At 35.6% G+C, this 20,525-nt stretch overlaps 2 protein-coding genes across 3 annotated transcripts in view; both read right to left on the bottom strand.

Moving 5' to 3' along the window:
- Positions 1-437: 437 nt before the first annotated feature.
- LOC131935653 (uncharacterized) lies at positions 438-18,825 on the bottom strand. Its single transcript, XM_059292172.1, has 12 exons — positions 18,770-18,825; positions 17,346-17,965; positions 12,507-12,698; positions 12,235-12,336; positions 11,670-11,765; positions 10,029-10,115; positions 7,128-7,538; positions 2,170-2,267; positions 1,791-1,873; positions 1,367-1,551; positions 879-957; positions 438-495 (listed from the first exon to the last, which is right to left on the bottom strand). Exons 1-12 carry the CDS (start codon positions 18,823-18,825, stop codon positions 438-440), a joined length of 2,067 nt encoding a protein of 688 aa, XP_059148155.1.
- A 434-nt stretch (positions 18,826-19,259) lies between these two features.
- Positions 19,260-20,525, bottom strand: part of LOC131935669 (uncharacterized) — a 31,452-nt gene continuing 30,186 nt past the window's right edge. The window contains exon 41 of one of the 2 annotated variants that reach the window (XM_059292188.1): positions 19,260-20,421. In XM_059292188.1, coding sequence (XP_059148171.1) covers positions 20,386-20,421 — 36 coding nt within the window. In that variant the 3' untranslated portion in view covers positions 19,260-20,385. Of the gene's footprint in view, positions 20,425-20,525 lie in introns of both variants that reach the window. The other variant, XM_059292187.1, reaches the window with a different exon arrangement.

Consider the following 20,525-nt stretch of genomic DNA (forward strand, 5'->3'; position numbering starts at 1 on the left):
AGTAGGTGCTCTTTCTAGTGGATGTTTATCCTTCGTCGCCAAATGACGTAGATTGTAATGACTGACGAGAAGCCGCGTTGGTTGTTAACAGTCTTTATTATGTACAGACGCCATCATGCAAAGAGAGGGAGAAATGGCGAGAGAGAGCTATTTATAGATAACAACATGTAAGGGACATCACTCAAGATAACAATATAAATATAATACTAATACAGAGAGTGAGTTCCCTTGACCTCACAATTAACTCAATCTATTACAGTGTAAGAAACAATTTTTTTTTAAAAGCTGTCAATATTAATTGATGATTGTAAGTAAATCATTTAAATAAAAGCGATTATAATAATTTAAATAATATTACCAAAAGTCAAACACGGATTCCTAATGATCCAAAGCATCAGATGCAAAAGGCATCATAATGTCATTATACAAGTTTATAATTAATAAATAACAAGGGATATATTTAAATTTATTAGCAGCTTACGTGATTCCAATGGCCTGCACAGAAATAAAAAAAACAGTATTAATATTAAATAAATATTGACGTATTAACACTTGATTTCTATTTCAAAACATCATCCCACGTAATTTGCAGAGGGAAATAGAGCGGTAATTTTTGAGCGAGTTCATTTCTTCAAGAACTGAAACTTGAGTATCGTTTCCATTAGGTGGACGAAATTTCATTTATATGTATTTAAAAAGTTAGGTTTATATACATTTTTAGCTATTTATGGTAGCCGGAAGTGGTACATTATTATATTTCCTGTTTCTCAACAACCTTCAAAATTCGATATAAGATATGATAAAAGTAATGATAAAAATTATGATAAAAGCTATTATAAAAAGTCGTTTCTTCCTGTTGAAGTAAAAAAATAACTTACTTGCAGTACCACTCATATAGATAGCTGTTTATTGGTTCACAGATTTCATAACTCTTACATGTTATGCATATGGCTGCTTCTGTATATATATATATATATATATATATATATATATATATATATATATATATATATATATATATGTATATATATATATATATATATATATATATATATATATATATATATATAGTATGTGAATCAAGCTTATTTTTGTTAAATGAATTGAGTGATATGTAATTATGTTATTAAATCATTTACATAATTATTAAAGTATTGTATTCCTCCTAACATAAAATAATAAAAATCATAATGTGAAAAATATTTGAGCTAGGGTAAAAATAATACTAGACCTAATCCTCCTACATCATTTCTTAGTATACACAATAAATGTAGCGAATGCCAAAAGTTATTTAAAGGCGGCAAAATAATATTTTCAAAGTAAAAAATTAAAGAATAAAAAAATAAACATGTACTGGACTACTCACGCATGACATCCGTGACATTTTCTAACTGTGATAATACGACATCATAATTTGGCACGATAGCTTTCATGTTGACCAAGGCTTTAGCTATTACCATACGGACGTCGGAGTCGAATGTGTTGTCGTATTCGTTTACAGAATCATATATAAATATTTCAAACTCTACTATTGTGTAATTTCTTCTTGTCCTGATGAATAAATGATTTTTTTACATTATATATATATATATATATATATATATATATATATATATATATATATATATATATATATATATATATGTCTGTGTGTGAGAGATAGAGAGAGAGAGAGAGAGAGAGAGAGAGAAAGCGTGTGAACGTTTTTGTGAATCCTAAAACTTTAGTACAGATCTTGAATACAGATTAAAAACACTTTTAAAAACGACTAAATGACTAACCACACTTACTTTAGCATATATACGTCAAAATACGAAAATTTTAAAGGTGTGTATGACATTCTTTTAATATATGTGCGCAGATACCCCTTGAGCTGTGTAAAATAGTGTTATCATTTTATCGAATATGTAAGTAATTATATGCAAGTAAATACTATACATTTTCTAGATCTCTAGGCCTGGTAAACTAACACATAATTGTCACATGACTTAATACCACAGATAACAGTACATTTAGAACAGTTAAGAAGCATTTACTAGTAATACAGACCAAACAAATATAGATGTATTACAGATAGTATCAAACTTATCCTCTTCTATTTAGTTTTTAAATAAACTATTTCAGAAGAGAAAAAAACACAAGAGCGCCAATCAAATAGTTTGAACCCACCGATGAAGCCAAACGTTGCTTGAATTTATTGTTCTCTGACGTTCCGTTTATCGATTCATTCCCGCTGACAACAGGAGAAATCCATAATTCACCACGTACTGTTTATATTGAAGTAAATTATAATTGTATTAATATTTTTTAAAAGTTTTTAGTTAAAATATATATAGGCCTATACTTTTTACTTTCTCACATACGAAGTATAGAGAAAGTATTGTAATCGTGCAAAAAAAAAAAAAGAGCTTTTTGCAAATCTCGATGTTTTACACCTCCCTGAGTCAGAAGAAACATAGTTTTGCAATCTTGTCCGTATGTCTGTGTGTGTATGTGTGAGTGTTTCTGTGAACACGATAACGTGAGTAACGTTACAGCTCGGTTGATGAAATTTCATATACAAGTATTATATCTGTCACAGACTGTATTATTATGTATCTTTATTATATTGTGTTTTGCATGAATGAAGAGTACCTGGCTAGCGGAAGGACTGTCTGAGCGATCGTCATGTGTTTTTCCGTGTTTTGGGTGAGATCGCTCATTGACGTAAGGGGAGAGAAAGTGGTGAATAAAAGAGAGAGCGAAAGGTGAACGGGTGTTGTGTGCTAGGACTTGGGACTGGAACGATGGCAGTGAATGTAAGATGTCTCCATGACTTGGAGTCGTGATTATTATTTGTACCTATATCAGTTGATCTTCAAATATGGATGTACCACGGATTTATCTGTACATAGTGTAAATAAAGTTGTCATTTGAAGTTGCCACTGTTGCTCGTGTTCCTGTATGAAAGCTAACCCACAACAACAAAGAATTCATGTTGTTACATATGGTGTCAGAAGTGGAGGCAATAAAGTGATGTTGCTACATTGTATTACTGTTACTTATGATGTCACAAGTGGTTGAAGAATTGGTGCTACATATGTCAGAAATGGAGATATTATAGTCTGTGGTCTTCCACTGTTTACCAAGTACGTCAAGTTCTTGAAAGTCATCTATCTACACTCAAGTCAGAAGGGTTGCTGTAGTCAAGTCAGACGTTTTGTTCAAGTCAAGTCATCAACGTGATAATTTTTATCACCTTAATTCGATATTGTCTCACCAATGTCGAGTAAATATCGTCTGTGTGTTTTTTCTGTTTGGATTTAGCCGATCAAGTCTTAGTGTTTCTTTTCTACTGTTTGGATTTAGCAGATCAAGTTTATTTTTGTAACTGTTCCTAAACTGTTCCTAAAGATGTCTTATCTAAAACTGGACAAATTTCTACTCTGTAACAGGCTACTAGAACTATTTTGAATTTTTTCAACTTTTTGGAATCAACAAAGTGAACTATTTTGGACGTATATATGTACTATGAACTTTTCTTGGATTACCAGATGTCTGATACCAACTAAAACAAGCCAGAAACCAAGAAAGGGTATTGTAAATTAATTAACATTTATCTATTGTCAACTAATGAATTTATATTTTATGTCATAGAAAATATATCAAAATGTTATGTTTTGAAGAATATCTAGCACTAGCGAGGGCGCAGGGCATTAAGAAGATGAAGAAGCAGATAGCCTGGGCAAACACTCGATTTGACAGAGACATAGAAAAAGCATTAGAAGCATGGGACGAAGAAACAGGACGACCCCGACTAGCTCATGGAAAAGCAATTAGAGAATTAGATGATGAGATAGAAATAGAGCGTAATAAATCAAGAGGTATTACAGAAATGCAAGAAGAAGAAAAAATGTCAGATGGAGATAAAGTAGAAGAGACTTTACAACCAAAAGGAAAGAGAAAAAAAAGAAACAGAAAACAGAGAGCAGATAAAAGGGCTGAAACTTTGGAAAAACAAGTTGGCCTACATGAACTAGCATATAAACAAGAACTATTAGAAATGAAAGCTATAACAGACACAAATGAACCAAAATTAGAAAGTCAACAGGCAGAACTTGAAGAAGTAAATATTGGCAACCTTTGGAATGAAGAACAGAGTAACATAGTCCAGAAAGAATTGAAACCCAAGGATAAAACAGAGGTTAAACTTAATGATTTAAAGGTGACAGATACATTAGAATGTCTTAAGATTGACTCTTTATTGACTCAAACGCAAGTACACGAGAATATTATTGAAAGTTGTATCGTAAGTCCATCAGAGAATGGCAGTCAACAAGAAACAAGTCCATCAGAGAATGGTAGTCAAAATGATTTAATGAGCCCATCAGTCAATGGCAGTGATGATTTAATAAGTCCATCGGAGAATGGCAGGAATCATGATAAACTAATGATGATTAATGAATCAGTGAACTTAATAAGCCACAATGAAGAGAACGTACCTATTGAAGATTTACTTCGAAAATTGGAGTCAAACTATAAAGAAGATATACTAGAACTCAAGAATAAATTTAACAAAGAAATGGAGAAATTAACACAGAAATTTATGTGTGAATTAGAATCAATAAAGAAGCACAAGCAAGTTAAGAAAGATGAAACAGTAACTAGAAACTACAATGTCATTGATGCACAGAATGAAAGTAAAAGAAATTTAGCAAACTATGAATACAGTCAACATGTTAATAAGAATGTCATTAATGTCATTAATGCACAGAATGAAAGAAAAAGAAATTTAGCAAACTATGAATACAGTCACCATGTTTATAAGAAGCCAAAATCTAGATGTTTTTACTGCGGAAAAACAGGTCATTACCAAAATCAATGTTGGCATAGGTTGGCAAATCAGAGAAGAAACAATTATGTACAAAGAAAGTCATGTGGGAAATATAGTAATTTAAGAAAGAATATATCATGTTCTAATGAAAGATACCGAAGCAAGATGTATTATGAAAGGCCAAAGCAATGCCATAATATTTATATTGAGTTGGTTGATGAACCAAACGAACGTACACAAAGCAAGATAACTACTGACGTTGTTCAGAAACCAGAGAAGAATATTAAAACAAATGAAGTAACACAAGTTACACGAAATATAGGAAATCATTATGGTAGCAAAGCTAAAAGCTACACATACAATTTCAGGGAGAGATGGCAAACAGGTCATCGTCAACTGCACGAGAACGATTACTCATGCTATAGAGGATGCTAAGATTAAATTATCAATTGACAGTTCATTAATATTATACAGTCTACTTTTGTAGGCGTGGGTTCATATCCCACTTCTGACACCATATGTAACAACATGAATTCTTTGTTGTTGTGGGTTAGCTTTCATACAGGAACACGAGCAACAGTGGCAACTTCAAATGACAACTTTATTTACACTATGTACAGATAAATCCGTGGTACATCCATATTTGAAGATCAACTGATATAGGTACAAATAATAATCACGACTCCAAGTCATGGAGACATCTTACATTCACTGCCATCGTTCCAGTCCCAAGTCCTAGCACACAACACCCGTTCACCTTTCGCTCTCTCTTTTATTCACCACTTTCTCTCCCCTTACGTCAATGAGCGATCTCACCCAAAACACGGAAAAACACATGACGATCGCTCAGACAGTCCTTCCGCTAGCCAGGTACTCTTCATTCATGCAAAACACAATATAATAAAGATACATAATAATACAGTCTGTGACAATATCAAATTTGTAGATCAGTATCAAATTTTCGGCGATTTCCGATACCCGGAAGTGGAACTTTTTCTACTTTCAATTTTTCAAAAGCCAAAAGTACTGTTTCAGATAGATTAATGAAATTCCACATGTAAGTAAAAGATCTAATTATCTGCCATCTTTCAAATTCTGAGTAATTTCCGTTGACCGGAAGTAGGAATTTACGCTATTTCCGATTTCTCAAAAGTACTAATAATATTCCGCACTATTATGCACATTTTGTTTGGCGTTCATTTGGTGTGCAATTTTTTTTTTGCTAAGAGATTCTCTTCTATTTTAAAAAGCTTAAGTAATTAAAAATGAATTAAAAATCTTGTCTTTATCCTGAGTTGCCATTCCGTGTAGTGTTATATGAGAATATTCGAGAAAGTTTAAGGGAGATCACTCCAGGTTTATTTTTAAAACTAATCTTACTGATTATTCAAACGATATAACACGTTAAAAATGCGATGTATATGCCATTATGAGACATGCAAAAACGCAATGGGGATGGATTGGAAACACCCTGTAAAATCACCAGACAGGCTGTAGATTGAAGTCACCAAGAAAAGAGGAAAGTAGGTAGGCCAAAACAAACATGGAGAAGCCCAGCTGTATGTGAAGTAGAAACAGCTGGAATGTAGTGGGCCTAACTTGGAAGATCTGCTCAGAACCGAGTACGATGGAAAGGTCTGGATCAGAGGCGTAGCGATGGGGGGGGGGGGGGGCAAGGGGGGGGGGGACATAGGTCCCCGGGCGCTGACCTTAGGGGGCGCCAAAATGGGTTGTAAAAACCAGTGTTTCTTCCAGACTTTTCTCTCCGGCGGGGGAGGGGGGGGGGGCGGAGGGGGGACTTGAAATTTTCGGGGGGGGGGGGGGTAGACTTTCTTCGTGGGGGGAGGACACTGTTAAATGTATATATTTTCTATATAAATTCCATTTCGTTCGGGGGACGGTAGACTTTCTACGGGGAGGGGGGCAGAGCCCCCCGAAGAAATGCCTGGAAGAAACTCTGGTAAAAACAAATTAAAATGTCATTTTAGATGCATTTTTTGGAGTTTGTGGGGGGGGGGGGGGTGGTGCAAATTGAAAGTTTGAGGGGGGGGGGGTGCCAATCGAAAAGTTGAGGGGGGCGCCAAATTGAAAATTTGTCCCCGGGCGCAAGGAAGGGTCACTCCGCCTCTGGTCTGGATGTGTCCCTATGCTCCATAAAGTTCCACGGGAATCGTGATGATGATGATTAACATAAACCATCTCGCTGTTTACATTTTGTCAATTAAAAATATTATTCACTGGGCAAATGCCAACAGAACAAAATGCCCACCCGGTTTTATTAAATACCACACTAGGTAATATACTCATTGCTTACCTGCTAAAGCTCCTGACCCCGATCCTGATCCTGAACCTGAACCACTAATGTAGTCCTCAATTGACCGTTTCACCCGTACAGTCCCACTGTTATACTTCACAAGAATATATTCATCTTCTTCCTTGTTAGCCACCATCAAATCATCGTCTTTGTCTGTCTCGTAGACATAAACGTTTCTTGATCCTGATTTACCTCCCTTGATATTTCGATGGTTATCGGACTTGGTACGTGCTTTTGGGTTCTGTGTGGTTAACTCTTTAGCAACAGGTACAAACTGCAATTTATCTTCCCAATGGTTATTTGGTCTAGGATATGCGGTTGTTGATTGGAGATTGCCTTTAAAGTACTCTGTTATATAGCTTTGGTCGTTGCTTGGTTTACTTGTTGTGTGAGTTCCTTGTTTTGAGTTATCTGCAATAATTATATAGGCCTATTCGTTTTTATCATTCAGTATCTATTTTGTAAACATGTATATATGTATATATTCATGTGTGTGTATGTGTCCCTCCGTTCGTCCGTCCGTCCGTCCGTCCGTCCGTCCGTCCGTCTGTCCGTCCGTCCGTCCGTCCGTCCGTCCGTCCGTCCGTCCGTCCGTCCGTCTGTCTGTTTGGCTGTCTGTCTGTCTGTCTGTCTGTCTGTCTGTCTGTCTGTCTGTCTGTCTGTCTGTCTGTCTGTCTGTCTGTCTGTCTGTCTGTCTGTCTGTCTGTCTGTCTGTCTGTCTGTCTGTCTGTCTGTCTGTCTGTCTGTCTGTCTGTCTGTCTGTCTGTCTGTCTGTCTGTCTGTCTGTCTGTCTGTCTGTCTGTCTGGCTGGCTGGCTGTCTGTCTGTCTGTCTGGCTGTCTGGCTGTCTGGCTGTCTGGCAGGCTGTCTGTTTGGCTGTCTGTCTGTCTGTCTGTCTGTCTGTCTGTCTTTCTGTCTGTCTGTCTGTCTGTCTGTCTGTCTGTCTGTCTGTCTGTCTGTCTGTCTGTCTGTCTGTCTGTCTGTCTGTCTGTCTGTCTGTCTGTCTGTCTGTCTGTCTGTCTGTCTGTCTGTCTGTCTGTCTGTCTGTCTGTCTGTCTGTCTGTCTGTCTGTCTGTCTGTCTGTCTGTCTGTCTGTCTGTCTGTCTGTCTGTCTGTCTGTCTGTCTGTCTGTCTGTCTGTCTGTCTGTCTGTCTGTCTGTCTGTCTGTCTGTCTGTCTGTCTGTCTGTCTGTCATTCTGTCTGTCTGTCTGTCTGTCTGTCTGTCTGTCTGTCTGTCTGTCTGTCTGTCTGTCTGTCTGTCTGTCTGTCTGTCTGTCTGTCTGTCTGTCTGTCTGTCTGTCTGTCTGTCTGTCTGTCTGTCTGTCTGTCTGTCTGTCTGTCTGTCTGTCTGTCTGTCTGTCTGTCTGTCTGTCTGTCTGTCTGTCTGTCTGTCTGTCTGTCTGTCTGTCTGTCTGTCTGTCTGTCTGTCTGTCTGTCCGCCAATCATTCCATTCGTCCGTCTGTTTGTCTCACACATCATAACACCTTTCAATCTGTTGAATACCCTGCAGGGAAGGTTTCTGCCATAAAATAATAAAACACCGGAGGACGGCGCCACAGCGGCAGTGTGCGATTGGCACCTTGCGTTCACCGACGGCTATTTTACCACCTAGGGTCGGCTGGTTTCAGCGTTCTGCATAAAGGATCAGGTGCAAAATCTGATTCAACTTTTAAACTGAACCAGTTGCGACTTCCGGCGCCCTGGCTACGTTGTTACTAGATGCATTATATAGTTCTCCCCCATCCGGACTATGGCGCCAGTAATCATTTTAAAACTATCATACACTAGGGATACAATGCCTAACATATTAAGGGGCGTTCTCCCTCGCTACGTGGGTGGAGGGGGCAATAAGGGGAGAACAAAAATAGAAAGTTCCTTCTGATCTGCATTGCTAAAATAAGAAAATAATACTCAGCTTGAAGGAACTTATTTAACGGTGTTTTAAACCAATTGTGTGGCAACAAAATTAAACAACTGGTAATTGACTGGTAAAAAGCGCCCACAGCCTTTCAATTTTTTTAAGGAGGGGGTGCGCTTTTCGCTGTCGTGAACTTTATATGACTAGGGATGGGGTGAAAAATGGATAGTTCAGCAACGGCGCAGGAACGCTATTTGGCGTCTAGTCTGTAAAGTAAACAAACCCGTGTAAAAAAAAAAAAAAAACTAGAGCCAAGTAATATAGTTCCGACATCGGTTCTAGAAAAACAAAACGTCACGTCTAAGATTATCTATTGGTAACGCGTTGCTAAAGTCCTCGTATAAAGTTTCGTCATTTTGTTGTGTAGGATTATAGCTATGTGTTAGTTGTAAGCAGACTGACACCATATGGGCCCCTACACACAGCTATAAACTGTATGACAACAATGGTGTTTAAACAACTCTATCCACTGGGTAGAGTCTTAAAAACATGATCGCCTTAATATCGATGTTTAGAGGCTAGGCTTCGTAGCAGTGGCGTCGCTAAGTCGGGTGTAACCGGTGCGGCACTTCGTCGACCCTCCCTAGAAACAAAGTATATATATATATATATATATATATATATATATATATATATATATATACGTGTGTGTATACGCGTACATGTATTTTTATAAGCTGTAAGTACTGCAGACTTATAGTAACGATGTTTATCTATAGTCTGTTAATAATACAATTGGATGTGGCATTGTATTCTCTAAAGTTAGATCGTTTACGTCATGGTGTCACCCCAACTCCCTTGTAACAATTGTCGGTTTTTATTTAAAAACTATTTAACTTTAATAAATTAATAAAGTATTTTTTCTTCTGTATATTTTTCATTTTTTTTTCCTTGGTGTCATTCCCCTAAATGGTGTCACCCGGTGCGGCCCGCACCCCCCCCCCGCCTCGCCATCGCTACGCCTCTGCTACAATACCACCCACCTTTGATGTATTGGTTAAAGTCTATGTCCATCTCTGTTACCCTCTGGTTTGTTTCTGTAGTTGTTTTACTTGAAGGCTGTGGTTTAGCTGTGGAAACAAATATAGGCTACTAGTTTATACATTGCCAAGAAGAAAAAAAAACATATTTGTTTACTTAAAGTAACAAATGACTAGTTACATCTTTAACTAATCTGATGTTTTAATAAAACGCTCTCTATTTATTCTGTCGAATATATACTACTACACTTTCCTGTTTAGCTTTTCTAACGACAAAAGAAACATATTCTAAGAATAGTTTTAATGCCCCAAAATTCCCCAAAGTTAAGTGTTTTGAACGGACACAAATTTTGAAAATTCATAAAAAATTAATTTGAAGATATGCATTTAAAATTTTTAGCTGATTACCCCAAAATATGGAAGAAGATTATGAATTGATTGTTTATTGGACTTAAAATGTAATATTTTGTGAATGGTGGAAAACCTACGAAGGGGTTAATTTTTCAAGATGGCCGCCGTTGTCATAGTTACCAAGATTTTTATAAAAAATTTTTTTAGTGGAAATACATATGCGGTTGTATCTTAATAAAGCTGTAAAGAAATAACTGTTTTCTAACGAGTATTAAAAAAGTTTTTTTAACGGAGCCTCCCCCCTTAACTCTAATGAAAGCCTGACTTAGGTAATTAAAAGCAAAGGCGACTGCAGACAGGCAGACAGTGGAGAGCATCACTCTTCTTATATGTCGTGACAAAAGAGACAGATAAGCTCTTACTTTAACTGCCCTTATGAACGTAAGAACTAAATATGGCCAATTGAGCATCATTAAATTAAATTTTAATGACTAATTGTCTAATTAGATTTAAAAAGTCAATATTGTTGAATCGTTATCCAAGATCTGCCACTGTGCCAGATTTCAGCTCAATCGGACAATGGGAAGTTGGTTAAATTAATATTCCAAGATTTGCGGAGCCACACACACACACGCACACATACACGCACACACACACACACACGCACGATCGCAAACACACACATCCACACACACGCACACAAAAATAGCGAAAAAAGTACGTTTTAAAAAAAAAATACTGCATACTTTATTAGACGATCGTCCACGCTACACACGCTCCCACATTTTATTTCTATCTCTGTGTGTTTTTTTTTCCGTGTGTATTGCTTCGTGACTAAACAACCTTGGTATTGTCATTTAAGCTGTTTAACTGACATTGGATTAGTTTTAGGGCCAGGCCACAGCACGTAACGACATGTTATACACCACATGTACTGTATCTGGCGCGTGACGATAAAAACACAATTCTAGCACATCCGCTATTCCCCAGGTCACGTATTAAATGTATTCCTAAAATCTTAGCTTGTCAGATATTAGTCTAGATATGAATTGAGTTGTCTTTAAAGTTTAGAATAAATTATCTCAGCTATAGTGTTTATGTATCAATGTCATTAAAAGAACAGAAATTCTATGTATCATGTGAAAATAAGTGTGAATATAAGTAACATACCTCATCATGTGTACGTCTTTAAGTTGGTGCTGCTATTTTTTTTTAAACGACGCATACAATAATGTAAATATGGTAACAAAACGAATACATACAAAATGCAAGGAAAACTTGATATGATCTTACCTGTATTGTTTCCAGCGGTGTCACTTGTTTCATAGGTTGGATTTGTAAAATTCTCAAGCAGTTGTTGGTTCTCTATCGTAATACTTTCATTTACAACTGTTAGAAACAGTTACCATCTTATTGAATAATTGTGAAATAATTTTCATTTAAAATTGCTACAATATATAAGCATATAGGCCTATATATATATATATATATATATATATATATATATATATATATATATATATATGCTTATATATATGCTTATATATATATATATATGTGTGTATGTGTGTTTATGTGTGTAGGCCCATAGACGTATATAGATAAATACACAATACACATTATGTAATCCTATAATACGTAGATGTTTAGCTTTGCCATGAGGACAGGGATAAAATAGGTCTTACCCTAAAATATTTCATCCCTATATAATTAACTTAACATGTAATTCAAATCGCTACTACTTTTTATTGTGTCATTAGCACGCAAAGGGTTCCAATATTGAAAGAAAAATACCTTTTCAAAGCATACTTGACCGAGTTAAATACAAATAATATAAAAAAGCTTTTTTTTAGTAAACCTGATTTCTCTTCTATGGTGCTCGTTGCCTCTTGTATTACTACTGACAAGTTCCCGTAGAGTTCTGTGCTTGTATTGCTTATGCTTTCATTCTGCATAAAATCTGAAAACAAGGAATACTAAGTCTATTTAAAAATACATGTATGCTTGCGTGAGTGTGGACTGTGGTTGTGTGTGTGTTTGTGTGTGTGTATATATGTGTGTTCGCGGTTTAACATATTCTACTCTTTAGCAAAAGAAGTTTCTAAAGCTAAAGCAGTTTTTTTTAATCACCTGTAGCGTTTAAAGTTGTTTCACCTATGTCCATGTCCCAATTATCTTCGCCAATGAGGTCGCTGATGTCTGTTTTTGTTTGAATGAAAAAATCGTCTTTAAATTCTTCTACTATATCTCTCACAAGGAAATCCTTTAGCTCTTCATTACTATGTTCTGCAATATTCTTTTGGTCCAATTCACCATTATGTTCTAGAAAGAAAATTATATGTTTAAGGTACATAAGTGTTTTTAAACAGTAAACTATTTAGCACGAATTATATATATATATATATATATATATATATATATATATATATATATATATATATATATATATATATATATATATAAACATTGAAACACTCAGAATGGTTATGAACTTCATTATTTTGCGATTTCGAGGAAAGCTATTTATGTCACAAGCATCTAATGTCTAAGAAAATAAAGTTGATTAAACATTATTCTAAGATCTTAAATAGTCTTTAATATATAGGCGTGATTCTAATATAACTTAAGCCTACACCAAAAACAAATTATTTTATACTAAATATGTTTAATTTACCTTTAAAAAATCAACATGAATACATTATCAACTGCCAACCCCATTGAGAGATTTTTAATCAAGTACAGACACTACTACAGGCCGTGCGCATATATTATGCCAGCGCAGACACGTAATTTACATGATAAAGACAACATTTAAAAAACATTGGGTTATCCCCCGCCTACCTTGTCGTTGAATACTTCAAGCCTAGCCAATCGGAACTAGGATTTTTACTACTTTGTAACAGGATGCAAGAAAAAGTTGTTTTATCATTAATGTAACTTATTTTATTTATATCCGTTTTTACTTGTAATAAAGGTTAGACATAATACAAATAATATATCTTTGAAAAAAATGGAATCATGCGTGATATAGTTTTCGACAGTCAACCGTGCGTAACATTAAGAACAAAAAAGTCTTACAACAGAAGTGATGTGGGGCACATGACACAAGAAATAATTGTATGCATGAAGTAATATGAAGCGCATGATATAAGAAATAAGTGTAACAGTAAGAACAAAAAGTCGTACAAATGAAAAGATGTGGGCCACATGACATAAGAAATAATTTAAGAAGTTATATGAAGCGCATGATATAAGAAATAAGTGTTACAGTAACAGTAACAAAAAGTCGTACAACTGAAAAGATATGGGCCACATGACATAAGAAATAATTTAAGAAGTAATATGAAGCGCAGGATATAAGAAATACGCGTGTGCTAGAGGTTAATGTAACACGCCCTGTTAAATTTATTACACGGTTGAATTATCAGAGGGGGGAAGGGAATAACATATTTTTAATCAAATTTAATTTGATTATGTTAATGTAGTGTGGGTTCGGCTTTGTCGGCAGTGTTTTTTCCAGGCATCTCTTCGGGTGGATCGGCTCCCGGAACGAAATGGAATTTATTTAGAAAATATATACTTTTAACAGTGTCGCCCCCCCCCCCCCCCCCCCACACAGAAAAAAAAAGTCTGGAACTGGAAGAAACACTGGTTGTCGGGCCGGTGATGCTCTTTGCTGCTAAGCCAAAAAAATCTCGAGTTCAAACCCTTGGGCAGATGAGGCTCAATGGATGGGGGGCAGAGTTTCTTTCAGGCATCTCTTTGGGGAAGACCCCTCCCCCCTCGCCCAAAAAAAGTGTCTACCGATTCCCAGCAAATATTATTTTTTTTAAAAAATATATACTTTTGCCAATGTCCCACCCCAGGAAAATAATTTAGTCCCCCCCCCCCCCCCGGAGAAAAAAGTCTAAACGAAACACTGATGGGGAGTCCAACCCATCTAGAAGCCAAAACTTCAAAATCAAACAACTGCTGCCTTGTATTTTGTTCTTGGATAGAGGAAGGCTATGGATGCAAATCCAGAAAGATAAACATGTTGACACTTAATACTTAATTGTCACGCGGGAAATCCCCTTCAATATTACATTTTAGAAGAATAAACTATGTAGAGCAGGGGTTCCCAACCTTTTTTTTACTCTAGAGCACATTCTAAAATATCGGTAGGGTGGCGGGCACCACCTATTTTAAATCGGCAAACTCCTTCCAGAGGCGTAACGACACTTTGCGTCACTCGGGGACAAAACTTTCGATTTGCAACCCCCCCCCCCTCAAACTTTCGATTTGCACCCCCCTCAAACTTTCGGTTTGCACCCCCCCCCCCCTTCAAACTTTCGATTTCCATCCCCTTCAACCTTTCAATTATGTTTATGAAAAAAAATTCTGTCTCTGTCGAATAGTGAGAGGCGGGCACATACAAATCTTTAAGCGGGCGCCGTGGCGCCCGCGGGCACGGGGTTGGGAACCCCTGATGTAGAGTAAAATAAATGGTAGTTCTTTCCCTTGTTTTAAACGAGCCCTTTAAGACTTTGCTTTGAGTTGAGAGAATAACATTTGCTATATAACAAATATACCGGACGGCGTGGCCGGTAGAGCGAAAGTCTGCAACCCCGAAAGTCTCGATTACCAAAGTAAAGGCGGCTGGGCAAAGTGCTGATCACGCACCTTTCCTTTATTAACTCTACTTCATCAAACCAATGGATCTCTGGTCGAATAAGTATTCGTTACATGTTACTTTTTATATAACAAATATAAAAATAATACAATCATGACCTTTTTAACAGATACATTACGAGCATTAAAATTATGACATTTTTAACAGATCCATTACGAGCATTAAAATTATGACATTTTAACATATACATTACGACCATTAAAATTATGACCTTTTTAACAGATACATTACGAGAATTAAAATTATGACCTTTTTAACAGATACATTACGATAATTAAAATTATGACCTGTTTAACAGATACATTACGAGCATTAAAATTATGACCTTTGTAACAGATACATTACGAGAATTAAAACTATGACCTGTTTAACAGATATATTACGAGCATAAAAAAAGTACATTCATTACAAGTATTTAGCCAAGCGTAACCTGACCGTATGTCAGAGACCAGGAAGATATCTTTTTTTTCTTCTTCTTCGTTCTTAATTATTAGTGTTGAAGGGGATCGAGATTTATCTGCCAGTGGGTTTGAACTCGAGACTTTGTTCGAATTTATCAACCATGAGCTTTTTGCCGACTCGACCACGCCTCCAACACAATTAAGCGTTACGTGTCAACTGGTTATGCGCCATTGAGGCCATTGACTCCGATTTCAGCCTGCTTTTCTTTTTGGATTTGCTTCCATAGCCTTTGTCCAACCAAGAACAAACTACAAGGCAGCAGTTGTTTAATTTTGGAGTTGTCTCTCCTAGAAGAGTGGCTGTCCCCAGCTAACGAGCCTCATCTGCCCGAGGGTTCGAACACGAGATTTTTCGGTTTAGCAACCATGAGCTTTACCGACTCGACCACGCCGACCCCCAGGAAGATATCAATTATAGACATGTTACAATGTTATTATGCGAATAAAAACACTACTCAGTGGCGTAGGCATGGGGGGGGGGGTTAGGGGGGGGGGGGGTCATAACCCCCCCTCATAGACCCCTCGGTATATAGAAAAAGTGAGGGGGGTGCAAATCGAAAGTTTTAGGGGGGGGGGGGGGTGCAAATTGAAAGTTTGTCCCCGGGTAAAAATTGGACCCCCCCCCCCCCACCCTTGAGACGATCCTGGCTACGCCACTGACACTACTAACAAATAATCGACTTGTAAAAAGCTATTTTAAAAAAGTTTTTAATACATTCGTTACCAGAATCGTTTTAGCTAGTATATATGGTCGATCTGAAACAGTGTTTCTTTCAGACTTTTTTAATCTCTTTTTTCTCCGGGGGTGGGGGGTACTTGATATTTTTGGAGAGTGGGACGGACTAACTTTTACGGGGAGTGTGGGTAGCGGTTACTGGTAAAAATTTTGTTCCAAGCCAATTGTACCCCCCGCCCCCCCCCTCGCTACGCCTCTGTATTACACACACATAAGCACACATGTATTTTTATATATATATATATATATATATATATATATATATATATATATATATATATATATATATATATATATATATATATATATATATATATATATATATATATATATATATATGCTTTAAATAAATACAAACTTGTTCAACGCAAAGTTTCTTTCAGAGACGCTTAAAACTTTCAGGAAGGGGGGAGGTGCGGGCAAGGGACAACGTAGGGCCTTTTTTCGGTATGAATTATACTGCTTTCCTTCTAGGAAGTGTTACGGTTCCTTGAAAGAAGCAATAATTTATTACGCAAAATAATACATTCAATTCGTATCAACACATTTGAAGATAAGGGCAAGAAACAGGAAGTGCGCAGTGGCGTAGCGAGGTCGGGTATCACCCTGTGTGGCACTTAATGGTGTCACCCCCCCCCCCCCCCCCCCCAGAGGCGTAGCGACCCTTCCCGGGGACAAACTTTCATTTTTCGATTTGCACTCTTACCTCCCCCCCCCACCCCCCTCAAACTTTCCATTTGCACCTCTTAAAACTTAAAAGACTATTTAACACTCGAATTAATCACTTAATTAAGTGGAATTATCATTTTTCTCTATATATTTTGCTATATTTTGCCTTGGTGTCAGCCCCCTAAATGGTGTCACCCGGTGCGGTCCGCACCCCCCCCCCCCCCGCCCCCTCCCCGCTACGCCTCTGGAAGTGCGTAGACAAGGGCACAACGCTGTATTAGTCCATATCCTGTGTCCCCACATTAGTTCATGTGATGTTTTATGTTAAAACTTAGCCCCACATTTTGATGACTCCGGTTCTCACGCCATGCGTCGATGCTTATTTATGAAGCATTATCTCGGTCATAAAGTACAGATTACGAAATGTCAACTTAATTTGGGATGACATGATGGGATATTAATGGGACGTGGTAGTTGTGATGGGATGTGGTTGTTGTGATGGGGTGTAGAAGTTGTGATGGGATGTAGTTGTTGTGATGGGATGTGGTAGTTATGATGGGATGTGGTAGTTGTGATGGGATGTTGTGATGGGATGTGGTAGTTGTGATGGGATGTTGTAGTGGTGGTTGGATGTAGAAGTTGTGATGGGGTGTAGAAGTGTGATGGGATGTTGTGATGGGATGTTGTAGTTATGATGGGATGTTGTTGTGGTAGTTGTGGTGGGATGTAGAAGTTGCAATGGGATGTGGTAGTTATGATGGGATGTGGTAATTGTGACTGAATATGGTAGTTGTGATGGTAGGTTGTGGTTGTGATGGGATGTGGTAGTAAGCATAGGTTGTGGTAGTTGTGATGAGATGTAGTTGTTGCGATGGGTTGTGGTAATTGTGACGGGATATGGTAGTTGTGATGGTAGGTTGTGGTTGTGATGGGATGTGGTAGTGGTGGTTGGATGTAGAAGTTGTGACGGGATATGGTAGTTGTGATGGTAGGTGGTGGTTGTGAAGGGATGTGGTAGTTGTGATGGGATATGGTAGAAGTTTGATAATAGCTGAAATTATTTTATTTATACCATTTTTATCTTAGCTTTAATAATATCACTTAAAAACATTTTAAAAAGTTTATTCTGCATTTATGTAATAAAAACACTTACAGAAGATGCAATTAGAAGAGCTTAGAAGAGTTTTTGGCCCTCAAGTTCTGTCTGAGCTACTGTAATTCAGTAGCAATGGTTGTTAGGGTTAAGTTTGTTAAAATTATTACTAGGGTTTTATTTCCAGTTATATTTCCGGAGCAGGTTAAAACGCGGGTTCTGAATAAAGTTCCGATTGCAGTTAACTTCGGTTAAATTCCCGTTTCCAGTTCACTTTCCGTTTACTGTTAAATTTCGTTCATTTAAAATAAATTTCCGTTCCAGATGAAATACCGTTTCCGGATAAATTTCCGTGCCCGGATAAATTTCGATTTCCGTTTTGAAATTTTGTATTCAGTTGAAATATCATTTCCGGTTGATTTTTTATTTAAGTTTGAAATTCCGGATCATGCTAAAATGCCATAAAAAGTTAAGATTAAGGTTTTAGGTTAATTAAAATATCCAGTTCCATGTAAAGTTTCGTTTCCAAGAGATTTCGTTTCTGGTTTAATTTCAGGAGCCGGTTAAAATGGCGGTTCTGGATTGAGTTCCACATGCATATTTTGTTTCGGGTAAAATTTTGAATTCACATAGATTTCATTTCCAGTTAATTTGTTTAGATTTAAGTTGATGGATTCATACTGGTTTCGGTTGAGTGGAAATAAATTATCTTGATACTTTGTCCGAACACACTGATTTTTAGCTATTTAGTTCTTTCTTTACTTTGTCACAAAAATATTTTTAACAAGTTGTAGACCAATTACTAGTAGAAGATACATTCCTCAAACAGGAATTTTTTTCTTTAAAAATCATTTTCTTTTTCCGTTTTAGCAGAAGACATATGAGGCAGATGAAGTAGAGTTTATATTTTTATATGCTGATGTTTCTGTTCGTTTTCGTGTTCAATGTTCATTATTGTAATACACTTAGGTTTAAGGTTTTACATATAGCCTATATATATATTTACATACATACATACATATATATATATATATATATATATATATATATATATATATATATATATATATATATATATATATATATATATATATATATATAAAGTCGGGACTGCTAGTTTAAGTTTGATAATAATAGATTGTATAGAAAGAAATAACTACACCAGCAGTTATAGTATTAATTAGTTTATTGATTTCTATGAACAGAGATTGAACAGCTTTATCACAAGGTAGCAACCCCTCATTTTCTCATCAATAATCGTTGTGATTACGTTTTATTTCTGATACAAAGTGTATTACTATAGCTAATTATATTTTTTTCGTTTTAACTTGTAACTGAATATGTAATAACTTATTCTATTTCAAAATACAAATTCTTGCTTTACATTTTCAATTACATTTTTAGAATATTAGATCATCTTGCATTCTTCACAGTAAACCTTGTAATGTTATTAAAAATATTCAAAATGACCCGTAACAGAATACATTATAAAAAACAAAATTACAAAAACAAATATTAATTTAGAAAAAAGAGCTTTGAACACTATCAACATTTGCATACATAAATTACATAATTCTTTTTTACAATTGAGATTTTTTAATAAATAGTTTTGGTAAACATAAGAAAAGAAAATAGTTTTATATTATCAAGCAATAATTTACAATATGTACACTTGAATCTTAAAGAATTCACAACAGAAATAAAAGATATTTCACATCACATAAAATGCTTATGTTTAAATTTTAATCAAAATTTTAAAAATATATATTTTTTAACAATATAAATTACTTATATATACAATTGCATTGCTTAAACTTATATACACATTTTCCTTTGCTTCACAAGACTCTATTCATAATTCTACTTAAATGCACATTTGGTCTAAGATCAAACATGAATATACTATTTATCATTAAATGGCTACAAAAAAAAATTGGGTAATAGTTTCATTTTCATACTTTTATTTTCAATTTTATGAATTTGATACACATCACTATGATAAAATGTTTTAATTACGATTAATTTATTGACCAATCATTGGAATTTAATGTTAGTATTTTAAAAACATATGAATAGAGTACTTTGGTTTCCGATTTAATGCTTATTAACTAAAATTATCAATTACCAATCAAGGTCTTTATTACAGCTTATAATGAATGTAAACATTTATTTTTCATGATGAAAATAATTAACTAGATTTAGTTCTATTTAATTTAGACTTTGCTTTTCACAAAATGTAAAAATTATTTGTTTTTCTTAATTTAATATTTTCCAAATAAACTTTTCACTAAAAAAAATTTTTTCCTGTTTAACTTTTTATATTTAATTCACATATTCTTTCAAAAGTGTGAACACTTCATACAAACTTCAATATAAATCTAGTTTTCTATAGTTTTTATCGACGTAGGTGATTCCTGCTGAAAAAAAAATCAATAAAAAAACAAATTATATTGATTGACGTAGCAAGAAACTACCACCTTAAAAAATCTAAATTTACTCAACATTATCCAGTTTTAAG

The sequence above is a fragment of the Physella acuta genome, unplaced genomic scaffold (assembly GCF_028476545.2).
Source record: "Physella acuta isolate Inbredline_101_S28 unplaced genomic scaffold, ASM2847654v3 ptg000151l, whole genome shotgun sequence".
NCBI classification, from domain to species: domain Eukaryota; kingdom Metazoa; phylum Mollusca; class Gastropoda; family Physidae; genus Physella; species Physella acuta.